This window comes from Anguilla rostrata, chromosome 8, assembly GCF_018555375.3.
Source record: "Anguilla rostrata isolate EN2019 chromosome 8, ASM1855537v3, whole genome shotgun sequence".
Taxonomy (NCBI): Eukaryota; Metazoa; Chordata; class Actinopteri; order Anguilliformes; family Anguillidae; genus Anguilla; species Anguilla rostrata.
In genome coordinates, this window is record NC_057940.1 from 46,367,920 (window position 1) to 46,381,623 (window position 13,704).

Below are 13,704 nucleotides of genomic sequence, written 5' to 3' on the forward strand. Positions count from 1 at the left end.
GTACTTTCCGAAAGTACAGGAACCTTTTGGGTGGAGCTTGCAGCGCTGAACATTTCTGATTGGTCGAGTACTTGCAGCATTTTTTTGTGTTTGTTTTCAGCCGCCATGTGTGCTCTTCTGTTCTTTTCTTGCTTTAGTAGCTATTCCTTTTATAAATTTTTTTTATAAAAAGCATTCGTGCTGGGACAGCATATTACGTACCAAAACATTCAAACGAATTAATTTGGTTGCTGAATATTTTCTTCCGGATTTTCTTTGTTAGCCCGTTGTAATTGACTCAAAACGTTTGATACAGTTATGTGAGGTATGCGGTAGTTCTGCGTAATTCACATTGGTGATACAGTAAAAGCAAACTGGAAATCACCTTCCGCACTTTTTGTCAGGGTAAAATAACAGGTTAATTCTAGTAATCGTCCCGTTAGCTTTTTCAGACTGCCGTAATTTTACACTGCCATTTATCAATTCCACAAAAAGACCAGGAAGACTATGGACTAATTTATGGTGCATGGTTCGCATCTGGAGGGCACACTTCGCTGCTTGGCTAGCAGTAACTTCGAAGGAAAGCAAATGGTGGCTGTACCACTACTAATTTAAATTTTCACGCAAGTCCGAGTTTTCGTTCTATTCTTGTCATTTTGCGATTTGCGATATGGAATTGACGATGAGAAAGTAATCAAAAGGCGAATTGTTTACAACGTGTGCATGTTTTCTGCTGTTGTTGCCAGTTATACATATAAATGTGAATGCATTCGGTCGCTTCGGATGTCAAGACATGAAAGCGAATGTTCGAATAAAAACATAATGAAGGTGTTTGAGAGGATATATAAAACAGTTACAATCTGACTATTGGCCTGTTATATCCTATTTGTTGCATAACAACGGTCCAAGTTCAACTACCAACGACAGTTTTGCTTGACAACGGTAAAATAAGCCCAAACGGCTGCAGAAGAATATTTCAATTCCAGGTGATTAAATCGATTTAAAAAAAAATATACAAAAGTAACCATATATAATCATTGTTGGTAACCCGTTGTATATAAGTGGAATAAACCCCTCTGGGCTGTCCCGGTTATTAGAAAATAATGTAGGCTACTTCGGTGGTAGTATGGGGTTACAGAAGAAATCATAGGACAGATGGACCGACGACAACGTCGTTTTTTCATACGTCAGTGGGCTAATTTGCCTAATCTTCGCGGGACTTTAGACCGCGGTGGAAACGCAGACAACCATGAGCTGAAGGAACCTTTTAGTTCCTTGAAAAGTAGTTCTTGGGACTAAAAGTTCCGGGTAATTTTGGTGGAAACGCGGCTTTAGACAGCAATGTATGGTTGTTTTCTCTTCACAGCCGAGTGCGGAGGAAGATTCAAAGGTGAATCTTCAGGTCGCATCCTGTCTCCTGGATACCCATTTCCTTATGACAACAACCTCCGTTGCACCTGGACCATCGAGGTAGACTCAGGCAACATTGTCAGGTACTACCATCTCACATCATATGAACATAGAAGCATTAATGTCTTCAGACATCCTTTCACAATTCAAATGCTTGTCGCTTCATATCATATCAGATTCCATATATGAATTTCCATGTTTAGCTGTGTACCTCCATATCATGGTGGTATGTGAAAACACAAAGGTTTGAGCTTGGTGTTTTGAAGAAGGCAGGGCAATTTTATGGTAATGTTTGGGACGTGGCTTGATGTCTAAGTTCCAATGACACATGCTTTTTTATTTTCCCCACATTATGCATATATAAAAATTGCTGTCCACACCCACACAGGGAATACGACTGTTGTGTGTGTGAACTCCTCCATAGAGTTTGTACGAACAAGCCGAGATGGACTGCTGAAAACTGCTGGGTTCAGGCCTAGCCAGGCTCGATTTAATGGACATGGAGACATGCCAGGCTCTGACTCAGGATGCAGTTTTTTCCCAAATATCAAGCAACACTAGTTACATGTCGTGTCCTCACTTGCTGCAGCTGAGCTCAGCGCTGCTGTGCAGGAGCTGTTTACCACTTTGTTGTGCATGATTCTGAAACTGTATTGTGTGAAAACCAGAGCTTGTAGCAATACTAAGAATTAAATGTCACTTTGCCTTGATTCGTTTTAATTAATTGCTCATTAATATAAATGATAAAACAACAAGTGGTGCATCACAGGATTCACATGGGCTCCCAGGCTCCAACCAGGTAGAACACATTGCCCAACAAAAGCAATAGCTGTGTATCAACTGGAACTGTTTTGGAGGCTTATTTTTGTTACTTTGTTTTGACTATTTTTTAATGTATTTCATGTTTAGCTTCCCTGAGAAAGCAGGCTAAAAGAAAAATTATTTGCAGTGATATATAATGCTATATATATTCATTAAGTCTGTCAGATATCTAGTTTTTAATTGATCGCCTTTGAGAGAGAGACAGTGGCCTGCTCTGTTTGACAGTAGCAATGCTGCCTCCTTCTCTATCTTCCCCTCTCCCCTCCACAGGTATACAAAGGAATGTCTTTAGGCAATTAAAAGTCATGCTAGGGGTCTTATCTGTGTATACAAATCTATAGGTGTCATAGATAACACCAGAATTATTGGGTTTCAGGGGCCCAGTGTGGGCACAGAATGCCACAATCGTGGTTCCATTTTTATTTAAGTTTAAATGCCAATCTGTGACATTTGACTAAAATCATCAATTGAAAGTCTTAAAGTCTATCTAAATAATGGTTGTTGAGGCCTGCCAGACCAAGTGTGGTCTGCATGTTACAACTGGCCATGTGACATGGATAATATTTTGCCTGAAGATGATTCCACTACTGGATGGACAATTATTGCCTACTACTATCACCTCTGTTGTTAAAAGCAGGAGTACATTTCTGTTTTTGTAGAGGTAATAAATAGCTGAGCTGAATTATCTCCTAACATACAGTATTACACTGAGTGCAGTTGTGTATGTACACCTTGGTCAGCTCTTCCATTTAAAATAGCAATTTTTGAACCCCGCCGTTTCAGAACAATCTCAGTGCCATATCACAGGTGGACTACAATAGCCATGGGCTCACAAAATATATTTTGGTGTAGCTACATTAGGTTACTGTGTTGTGGGTACCCATAAAAAATTTGCATAAAAAATAAGACTTTTTTTGCACAAACATAACTCAATTTAAACCCAATGGATCCTGACACAAGATCCTTCATCGTTCATTTTGGGACGTGTAGTATTTTTATATTTCCAAGTCGGCGGACTTTATAAAATTTGAATAAGATCTCAAAATATTAAATTTGAAACTCCATTGTTCTGGAGTCCTAAACATTAGATGAGAATAACTGGGAGACCATTATGTCCAGCAACGATGTCACAGGCAGGCTCTGGCAACAGATAGGCACACTGACAATAGTGGCAGCCAGTCACACTGACTCTGTCCAAAGCAACAAGTACTCACTTTGTGACAATGTGTCGGATCCAGTAAAGCGAGGGCGGCCAAAAGAGACCAGCTAGGTTGGTGGGTGTAAATCACAGAAAATTTAGCTAGTCTACAGCACTCCAGGTTGGCCTATTCTGAGCTGCCCCTGGCTAGCTACCATTTGCTAGTAAGGCTCGGAGCCTCAGTTTTCCCATCCTGCACTGCATGAAAACAACAAACTGCAAGATAAGAATTTTATGTTAGGTAGCTAGTCAACAGCAGTTAAGAACATTAATATATTTGTCTTTAGATTAATTGATAAATTTGTACATTTCTGTGATTGCATGTCTTGCTGCTGCTGGAACTTTATAACGTAGTGAATGGGATTACTTTTTTATTTTCCACTCTAAACTTTCATTACAGTGTTAGCTAATTACTTGGTCACGGTCCTTACAAACCTGTACTTTAACCGTACATACATACATACATATGAAAAAAAAAATCTTATTCAAAGTAACGTAAGAAGGGATTTTTTATTTTTTATTGATGAAACGCATTTCAAAACATAGCCAACCTCTCTTGTCATTATCCTGGTTGTTCAACAGTGTGTTACAGTTCGTAGTCCTAAAACATGGAAGTGAGTTCACATTTTTGAGCCATGATTTGGCAGATTTCCAATGGTTTTGTCACATAGGGATTTTGTTTTCAGCAGAAAATAAGGTCTATGATTAATGTAAACCTAAGAGTGTTTTATGTTTTGTTCTACAAGATAAATTACACCCATTAATATTTCAACCATGAATTTCGAAGCCGTTATGTGCTTTTAAAAAGTAAGTTGCTAAGAAGTTGCTTGATACATTGAAACTATAACAACGGTCACATTCTGGCAACCGCCACTCAAGTTTCTATACTAGCCCGCTGTAGCGAAATAGAGCATTGTCTGTTTAATTGCGAAGATGCACCTGATGAGGGGTGCGTCGTACAATTTAAAGTTTGTGTGCAAGCAGAAGTAAAAGAGACCAAACCAGAGAGAGATGAGAGCTGAGTGAGAAAAGAAAGCGTTTTTGGCTTCAACTCTGTGCCTAAAAAGAGTCCACATAAATGGGGTTTCCTGTCCTAGAGTGCTAATACTGCAGTCTGGTAGCAGCCTTCCATGTTTCTGGTTTAGCCTCCTTGGCTCTACCTGGCACCCGAACAAAACTTTCTTCCTGGATCTGGGAGTATACAACGCTATACCGCCTGCACAGCAACAACCATTGTAGTTTCAATAAAGCAACATGTACCAAGTTGCTTTTTTAACACCAGGAGCCAGGATCATTCCGTGGGCTTGATATAACTCAGGGTGCGGCCTGGTTCATATGACACAGGAGTCTTCAAGCGGGATATTTTCTAATTGTTCGCTAGATGGCGCTTATTAGACACGAGCTGACAAAGGTTGCCATTGTCCTAATGAAATATTTGCGAAAGTTTAGACTGTCAGAGTAAGATATGTTTTAGTTATGGCTCGGCATTCTAGCCAACACATTTGTGATGAAACCGTCACAGGCTGTGGACAGCACCCGGTAAAAAGCACTCTTGTATACATACACACACCCACACACATTCTCTCTCTCCCTCTCTGCCCCTCCCGTTTTTGCACACACACACACACACACATTCTCTCTCCCTCTCTGTCCCTCCCGCAGGCCCACTCATCCACTGGCCATTGCCAGATTATTGCCATGCGTTCAAAGCGGAGAAGATAATTTTCTGTCTTCACCTGGCTGGTATTCTGGCATCTTTGGTTCCTTCCGCAGGAAGGATGGTGGGTTGGAACTTCGAAGCTGGTCATCTCTGTAGGGGTCAGACAGTGGAGGTCGTCATCTGGCCGTTGGATTTCGGAGGTCCAACCTCAGGCTTTGCCTCTCATCTCTACGAGCTGCAGAACTACCCTGCTGGCCATCTCTGTAGGGACTGTGGAGGTTGTTGTCTGGGTGCTGGAGGTGGAAGGTCCAGCCTCGGGCTCTGCCTCTCAACGTCACTCTCGAACCCAGCTGACCGCTCAACTGCAAAATGTTGGGCAGTCTGTATTAAGCTCCTCAGGCCTCTGAGTTGATCCCGGAGTCTCTGAACCTCTCACATGCTGACGACCATTTTTTCTTGTCTAAATGATTAACGTTACCTCACTTGCTCCCAGCCAAGTTCATGTTAGTCTTTTGTCTGGCGTTTTCTAAATAATTCAGCTAGCTATATATTTAGCTAACGTTATATTTTTAGAAAACTTTCCAAAGCTGTTGACTAGCTAGTTATACCGTGCAAGTTTCGATGCTCGCTTGCTGACACCCTTATCGGTCTGAATGATTGACGTTACCTAGCTTGCGTCCAGCCAAGTCAATTGGTTAACTTTTTTGCAGCTGTAGCGTATATTGGTTGGGTGGAGTTTGCTATCAGTATCAAATCGATGCAAAATAAGACCTGGATGTGAGCGACCGGCGCATGTATCAAATGCACACAATGTTACTCTTTTGTTATATGTATTGTAAAAGAGATTTCGATCTCAGTGGGTCTCGCGAGCTAAAAAAAGGGAAAATATTACTTACCAATCCTATTTATATTAAGCGCTTTGAATGTGCTTGCCTGAAAAGTGCTATATAGCCTAAATAATGTTTGATTGATTGTAAAGGCAGAGGAATGACAAAAGGATCGTTACAAGTATGGGATGCATGAAAAAACGAAACCTCGCAACAGTGGAGGTATTTTAACACGGATCAATTTTCACGAATGTGAAATGCAGTACATGCAAGTAAAAAGATCGTTTTTGGGGAGGGGGGCCATGCTTCCAGCGTCTTGAGCAATATGCATATTCTATCGTGACGATGTGTGCGTCTAATCCAATCAGCAGTGCCAATAACAACAGCAGGTTGCATCTTGAGTTTCAGGCTGAAGTTCATAATAAAAATCATGCACTAAAAGATGAAGACAGAAAAATATGTCTTGATGTTCCCCACAAAACTACGAAACACTGCAGAAAAGTGGGATTTCAAAATTGATTACAGTACAATGTATCGCTTCAACGCGTTACATTGAGATAGCAACAGAGTAAAAAGACGAGACAAAGATAATTTGCTTTATTATATCAAAACCATTAGCATATGGCACATTGTAAGGAAATTGAAGCGATTTAAAAAAAATAAAGTTAGCTAAATATATAGCTAGCAAGCTGAATTATTTAGAATCGCCCCTCACCCCTCCCCCATCCCCAGAATACTAAATTATTTTTGTTCCTCTCCACAACACCAGTGAAGGCGATTGGAGACTTCCCTTCAATAGACCTTACTGAAATTTTCAACTGCGAAAACAATACTTAGAAATTTCCATTCAATCTATGGATAAGCTGTTATATCAAATCAATAAATAAAAAATCAATGTAAAACATTAGCAATAGAGCTGCTGGTAATGCGGTAACACCATCAGCAATCAAGGCAGAGCGTGGGTTGGACTTCAGTACGTTTGCCACAGACAAGTCGCTTGCACTTGTCACAGATGTCACAAGTTTTGTTCCCTCCACCTCTGGATACCTGGCAGCGTTTTCTTTTTAGTGACCACTCCCGCTTCGGTGTGTTGAGGGCTTGTGGACTGCACAGTGGTGTTAGGAGAGTACGCTGCGGAGTTTGGAAGCCTAGAGCTCCCTTTGCCGTCATGTGACTTAGACACAACTCCTTGGTCAACTCAAGAATAAACCTTCTTCGACTAATTGTTTTGTCCATGCACTGCATGTACAAAACATGGGCATTGAAAGCAGCCAGATCCAACGATTGTTAGCTAATCGTTCGCCGACAGGCTTTGTCTCATCTTTCCCAAGGTATGGGAAAGAGTTCAGCATATATTTGGTTTCAACACTGGCTGCTATCCAGAACTTTATTCCATATTTGTCTGGTTTAGTAGCTATTTACTGCGTGAAGCGGCACCGCGTTTTAGTATGGTTCAACTGCTCATCAACAGTTATGTTTTCTCCTGGTGTGTAACAGGCAGTACTGTTACTTACAAATTTGTTCCAGATTTCGGAAATCATGGCAAATTTGTCTTTCTCAAAACGTGTTGCCCTTGTGTCCTTGTCATCAAATCTAAGATAATGCATGATGTCCCGAAACCTTTGACGCAACGTAGTTTTGTTGAAATATGGATTTCCCAAGTCTGAAGACCAAAAGTCTTCTAAATCCATGCTTTTACCACCACTGATGCCTTGTAAATACAGCAGTCCCACGAAAGCTTTCAACTCATCGACTGACGGGTCCCAATTTTCTGCCCCATCCCTGTGGGTCTCTGCCACAGTATACTTGGCTATCTGCTCCCACATCAGAATGTCAATCAGACATAGCAGACTTCTCAGCGGACTTCCAATGTTCTCCTTGGCACACCGTGTGGGCCTAGCCTTTGCCCGTAAGACATTGCATGATGGTACTCTGCCCCGAGCATTACCAGAAATCTGTTCTACCCAAACTCTTCCATCGTTTGTCCTCTCTCTGAGACAAGTTCAGTCTCAGTCTCAACTTCAGAATCAGAACCTGAATCATATTCAATATCAAGCTCCATGTCCTCATCACCCGAATGCATTTCATTTGTATCCTGAATCATGTCTAAAGCTTGCTTGGCAGTGTATCGCTGTGGTCGTCTGTACAGCAGATCATTATGGCCAAACATTTCAATTTTTGTTTCATCTGACAAGAGAACACTCCCCTAAGCTTGGTCTTAGTCGTGGTGGTCACCTGAAAACTTCATTCTGGCTTTTTAAGTGATTTTATGAACAGTTTGGCCATAATCGCTATGTATGGAGGAAAAAGGGTGAGGCTTTTAATCTGAAGAGCACCATCTCACCTGTGAAGCATGGGGGTGGCAGCATCATGTTGTGGGGGTGTTTTTCTGGAAAAGGGACTGGTACACTTCAGAAAATAGATGGCATCATGAGGAAGGATTATCTAGAAATACTGAAGCAACACCTAAAGACATCAGCTAGAAAGTTAGAACTTAGTTGCAGCTGGGTCTTCCAGCAGGACCATTATCCTAAACATACCTCCAAAGTTGTAACAAATGGCTTAAAGACAACAAAGTGAAAGTATTGGAGTGGCCATCACAAAGCCCTGGCCTGAATCCCATAGAAAATTTGTGGACTGAACTGAAAAAGTGTGTCCAAGCAAGGAGGCCCACAAACCTGACTGAGTTACACCAGTGCTGTCAGGAGGAATGGGCAAAAATTCAAGAAAAGTATTTTGAGAAGCTTATGGAAGGCTACCCCAAGCATTTGATTCAAATTTAGCAATTAAAAGGCAATGCCACCAAATACTAACAAAGTGTATGTAAAATTTTGACCCACTGAAAATCTGATATAGTACATAAAAGATAAAATAAATATGTCTGTTAGCTATTATTTTGAAATGACCTCTTATGGAAATAAAGTAGATACCCTAATTGACGTAACACTGGAAATGTATGGTAACATGAAATGTGTGGAGTTGTGAAAAATTGAGTTTGAATGACTTTAGCCTAGGTGAATGTAACCTTTTGGCCTCAACTATATCAAATCAATAAATAAGAAAATAAATATAAAACATTAGTAAAGGTTAATATTAGTAAACATTGGTAAATGTTAATGGTAAATATAAAACATTAGTAAAAACGAACGCAAATCCGCAATAACTGCGACCGCACATGCATCCACAGGAGGACACTTTTGTGTACCAATCGACCAACCAAAAGAGAGACCTAGCCTAAAGAGCTTCAAGTCGCTGCTATGCCACAGTTTGTAAGCTTAGAGCTGCCTTTGCCATCATGTGACTCCATTGCCAGCTTGGTCGATAGCATATTGCTGAAGACACCAGAACAGCTTCCTCTACCCCCACCCCAAAAAGTGTCTCATCTTTATATGTGCATGCATGAATGAATGTGCGCTACGTGCGAATGAATGTGAACTTTTGTTTCTAAGTAAACGAAAAATTATGCTCAGCATAAGTGAAGAATGCTGTCATGGAACATTCACACGTGCCATGCTTCGTTAAAGCAGCTGAAGTTTTCAGTGTTCCTGGGTGGGGGAGGGGTGAGCATTGAATGTCTTACCCATACAGTGCAGTGGTCTTACCCTTACCCTTAGATTGACATGTGAATAAGATATACTTTAAAAATAATTTTTTATTGAACTCCGTGGGGTAATTTGTCCTCTGCATTTGACCCATCCTAGTTACATAGGACCAGTGGGCAGCCGCAGTGCAGCTCCCGGGGACCAACTCAAGTTCTGGGGCCAGTGCCTTAGTCAAGGGCAACTGCAGGAGTGCACCTAACATGCATGTCTTTGAGTGTGGGAAGAAACTGGAGTACCCAGAGTAAACCCACGTGAACACGGGGAGAACATGCAAACTCCACGCAGAGAGGATCTGGTTGGACCCGGATTTGAACCCGGAGCCTATTTTTTGCGAGGCAACAGTGCTAACCACTATGCCACCATGCCCACCACTTGAGAATGTCCCACTTGAGAATGGTGTACGTGTGACACCGCGTGTGAATGGTTGATAGTTTCACTAAAGCTGATATCTCCCCAGGGAGAGATAAAATGTTGATAAAATGATAAAATTAGTCCGGCGCATAATAATATTATTATTGTTGTTATAAATATTATTATAAACTATAAAGTGTAATATTACTCGTTACTTGTTTCAAAATGAATAAAAGTACTTGTATTACTTTTTGTTACACAGCAATGTCTCTCTCTCTTGCTTATACTTTTTTCTACTTTTTGGCTGGACCGCCTACAAACGCGAATGTCTGTGACTGACTGACTGAGTGAGTGAGTGATAGAGTTACACTGCGCATATCTGTGACGTCGGTCGGTTCCAGGTTTTAACCTGGTTTAGTTTTAGCTACCATTTAAACTGACTATGACGGGAAGATATTTAAATGAAGAGGAATAAACTAGTCGTTTAAATTGAATCAAGAAACGCATGAAAGAAGCTCAACGTAAGTCGTTTGGTACTACCCCCATAAACAGCTTTTCTTTTCTTTTGTGAGAAATAAATGGCAAGTTAGCCAGCTAACCGCATTTAACGACAAACATGTTATCGCTAACGTTAGCCTTTATGGAGATCACACATCGTTAGATTTGAGGTAAAAGTAGAGTGGGTCATTTACAGACTTTTTGTCCCACTAACATTTATTTATCTGTTTTCCTGTTGTGACTGATTCATTTTTGTGGCTTGCTAGCAAACTCTGCTTCGACTGGTACTGATCAGTGATGGGTGCAAAGCCAGGGTTACATAAAGTTCACGTTAGTCTATAGGTCCCAAAGTAATGTTTAATTATTGCGAAACATTTCTAATTTTGTGTTTTCTAAAGTGTTAGTCTAACTAGTTGGCTAGGTGGTGTAGTTAGTTGTCTGACACTATCGTTAAGAGGGCAAGGGATCTCATTTACTGTTGAGATTAGCCCAGTTTAATTTAGCAGACGTTAACCTAATAGATACAAGCATCGCTGCTTGCTTTGTATTAGTCATGATTGTGCACTTTAACCCAAAGTTAGTCTACAATAGACGAGTTTACGAATTAAGTAGGCAAGAATTCCGCAATCTGCTTTACTTGAGTGTGTAGATTGGACAGCTGATCTATTTCTTTATGTAGACTATTTATTATATTGGAAAAGTATTTGCACTGAACCACAACAGTGGGGCCAGCCCTACAAACGCGAATGTCTGTGATGAAGTTACACCATTGGTCGGCCGGTCCAACCATATACTAGGTTTTGACCTGGTCTTGTTTAGTATTTTAGCTAGTATTTAGCTTATACTGTTTAATCCAGTCTCAACGTAATAATAGCATGCACCACAGAAACACATCACAAGACACTTCACCTTTGACAAATCGTTTTTGATTGTATGAAATAGTGACTGTGAATGTTTTGTTAAGTATGTTAACTATAATCTGTAATTTGGCAAATGGCGAACCTACACAAGCCTCTATACGACAGGGCACAAGGCTCAACAAAATCAACAAGCAAGGTATGCTTTAGCACTCACAGAAAATCCACTAATAACGAGTGCACTAAATAAACGTAATCCCTATGGGAAAAAGGCATTTGAAATTTGCCGAGGGAACCCATGGCGGAAGTAGCTCCCGAGTTGGCCTAAAAAAGACAATCACTGTAACACTCTATATCCTATACAGCATTGTTGTAGACTACGTAAACGTGTCGCATGCAGCCATTGTTTACGAGCACGGGAATGTTAATGACCATTGAACTCATAGAACTTGTAAAACAAAACGTGAAACTGTCTTAGGCTTGTTAAACACAGGCCTTATTTTCGGCAGAAAACAAAATCCTTATTGGAAAAATGCATTGGGAATCTGCCAAGGGAACCCATGGCGAAAAACGTCTGGGTTGGCCTACAAAAAAGACGCCTTCACTCTATAAATAAACAAATTAACAGCTGAAACAAACAGTGCTTCAAATATTTTCATCTTGCTATATTGTAGTGGTTTCTTTAGCTTAGATAGTTTTTGCAATATCCTATGCAGCATTGTTGTAGACCACGTGAACGTGTCGCATGCAGCCATTGTGCACGAGCATGGGAATATAAAAAAACAAAATCTTGCAACATTGGAGGTATTTGAAGATGGATCCATTTTTTTAACCCTTATTTAAAAATTGTAGAGCTATGATTTCAGAACATGAAGGAAAGGCATAGCCATGAACAAATGACCCCAAACGAATGCAATATAAAAATATTTTTAATGAGTATATAAATAATGATATAATTTATTCTTCAAAATAAACATAAACAAACATTTCTAATAACAAAATTCAATAAATAAAATATTCATATAAATAAAAATGTAATGATGTGTCCAGTGTGATGAAAAGTGAATCCTTGCGCCTCCTGGTGTGGTGAAGGAGAACTGACTCATTAGTCTGAAGACGGCTGAAATGTAACTGTTATAACACACACGGAGGTGAAATAAGGTGTTTTTAACATTTTCCAAACGTGACTTTAACATTTCTGCAACACTGGTATGTAAAGAACAAATATCTAGGAAAAATCAGTGAATGCAGATGCTGTAGCTTGTTAGTAACTAAATGAAAAAAAAAATCCTAAACTCGGAAATATCTCAGTATGTCAACCTCGGCACATCTAGTGTTAATGCACATAACGGCTTAGAAATTCACGGGTGAGATATTAATGGGTGTAATAAATTACAATGAATAAATAAACTTATGAACATCTAAAACATTTAGCAGTGAGTTTCACATAATAAAATATGTAATAATGCCTTCAATACAAGTCCATTTTTACAATGACACAATTGATTTTGGTGCAGTGTTACTGTTATGACCCGTAACTCACCTGCGTTATATTATCCAGTTGTATGCTATCGGACATAACATGAAGCCACCTCAATATTATACCAGAACCCAAAAGAAGACCCAGTTAAGCACAAAGTGATATATAAAATTCAAGAAGGTGTTTATTGTACAGCAAAGCAGGGAGTTAGATCTATTAGTCCTAACGGAGTTTTAAGCATACAGTATGTACAGGTTTAGCACAGGTTGCAGGATCTCACCAGGCAGGTATATTTAACTCACGTAAGATGGTCCTCTGGCCTGAAAGTCTGTCCTCCAGTTCCTTACAGATGTTTAGAGTTAGAAACGGGTAATTGCTGACTATCACTACAATATACACTTTCTATTACTATAAAGTAGCTCAAAAGCTACTATTAACGACTTACGTTATATAAGTGGTTGTTAACAAGTTGCAGACAACAGACAACATGGACTGTAGGCAGTAGGCAACTCTGAGATGTAAGCTAAGATGCAGACCCTGTCTCTGGCCCAGACCCAGACTAACCAAGACCAAGACTAACATAAAAAAAATGCACATAATCAATATATAGTCCGGCATCTTTCTACTATCGCTGCTCCGCGACGGTTCCAGCATCCTCACAACATGCATCCCTTAGACTGGTTGCCAAGCGATGGCATGCGTCGTCTCGCAGGCGCATCTTTGGATCTGTATTTCTGTGACAGGACTGTGACGTCATCATGTTCGTTTGGAGGGCAGACAGAAACAAACGTGGCAGCAACAGAACACAAAGCACAAAAGGCACAGGGATGTAACGGTTACGTACAAGCACAAATGCTCATAAACACTAAAATTAGCATAATATTTTCTGACTTAAAAAGGGAAAAAGGAACATCATTGAACTATCAGTGGACTTTTGAAAGAATTGAATTGCTTTATCGGCTGTAATTAAATTTCTTTGTTAAATGACTTGTTTGTGATAGTTAAACCTGCCAGCTAGCT

At 40.1% G+C, this 13,704-nt stretch overlaps 1 protein-coding gene across 6 annotated transcripts in view; it reads left to right on the top strand.

Annotated features, from left to right (window-relative positions):
* The window catches only part of csmd3b (CUB and Sushi multiple domains 3b), a 919,486-nt gene that overhangs the window by 457,812 nt on the left and 447,970 nt on the right, over positions 1-13,704 (top strand). For all 6 annotated transcript variants that reach the window (XM_064348440.1, XM_064348441.1, XM_064348442.1 and 3 more), the window contains one exon: positions 1,346-1,472. In XM_064348440.1, coding sequence (XP_064204510.1) covers positions 1,346-1,472 — 127 coding nt within the window. The remainder of the gene's footprint in view (positions 1-1,345; positions 1,473-13,704) is intronic.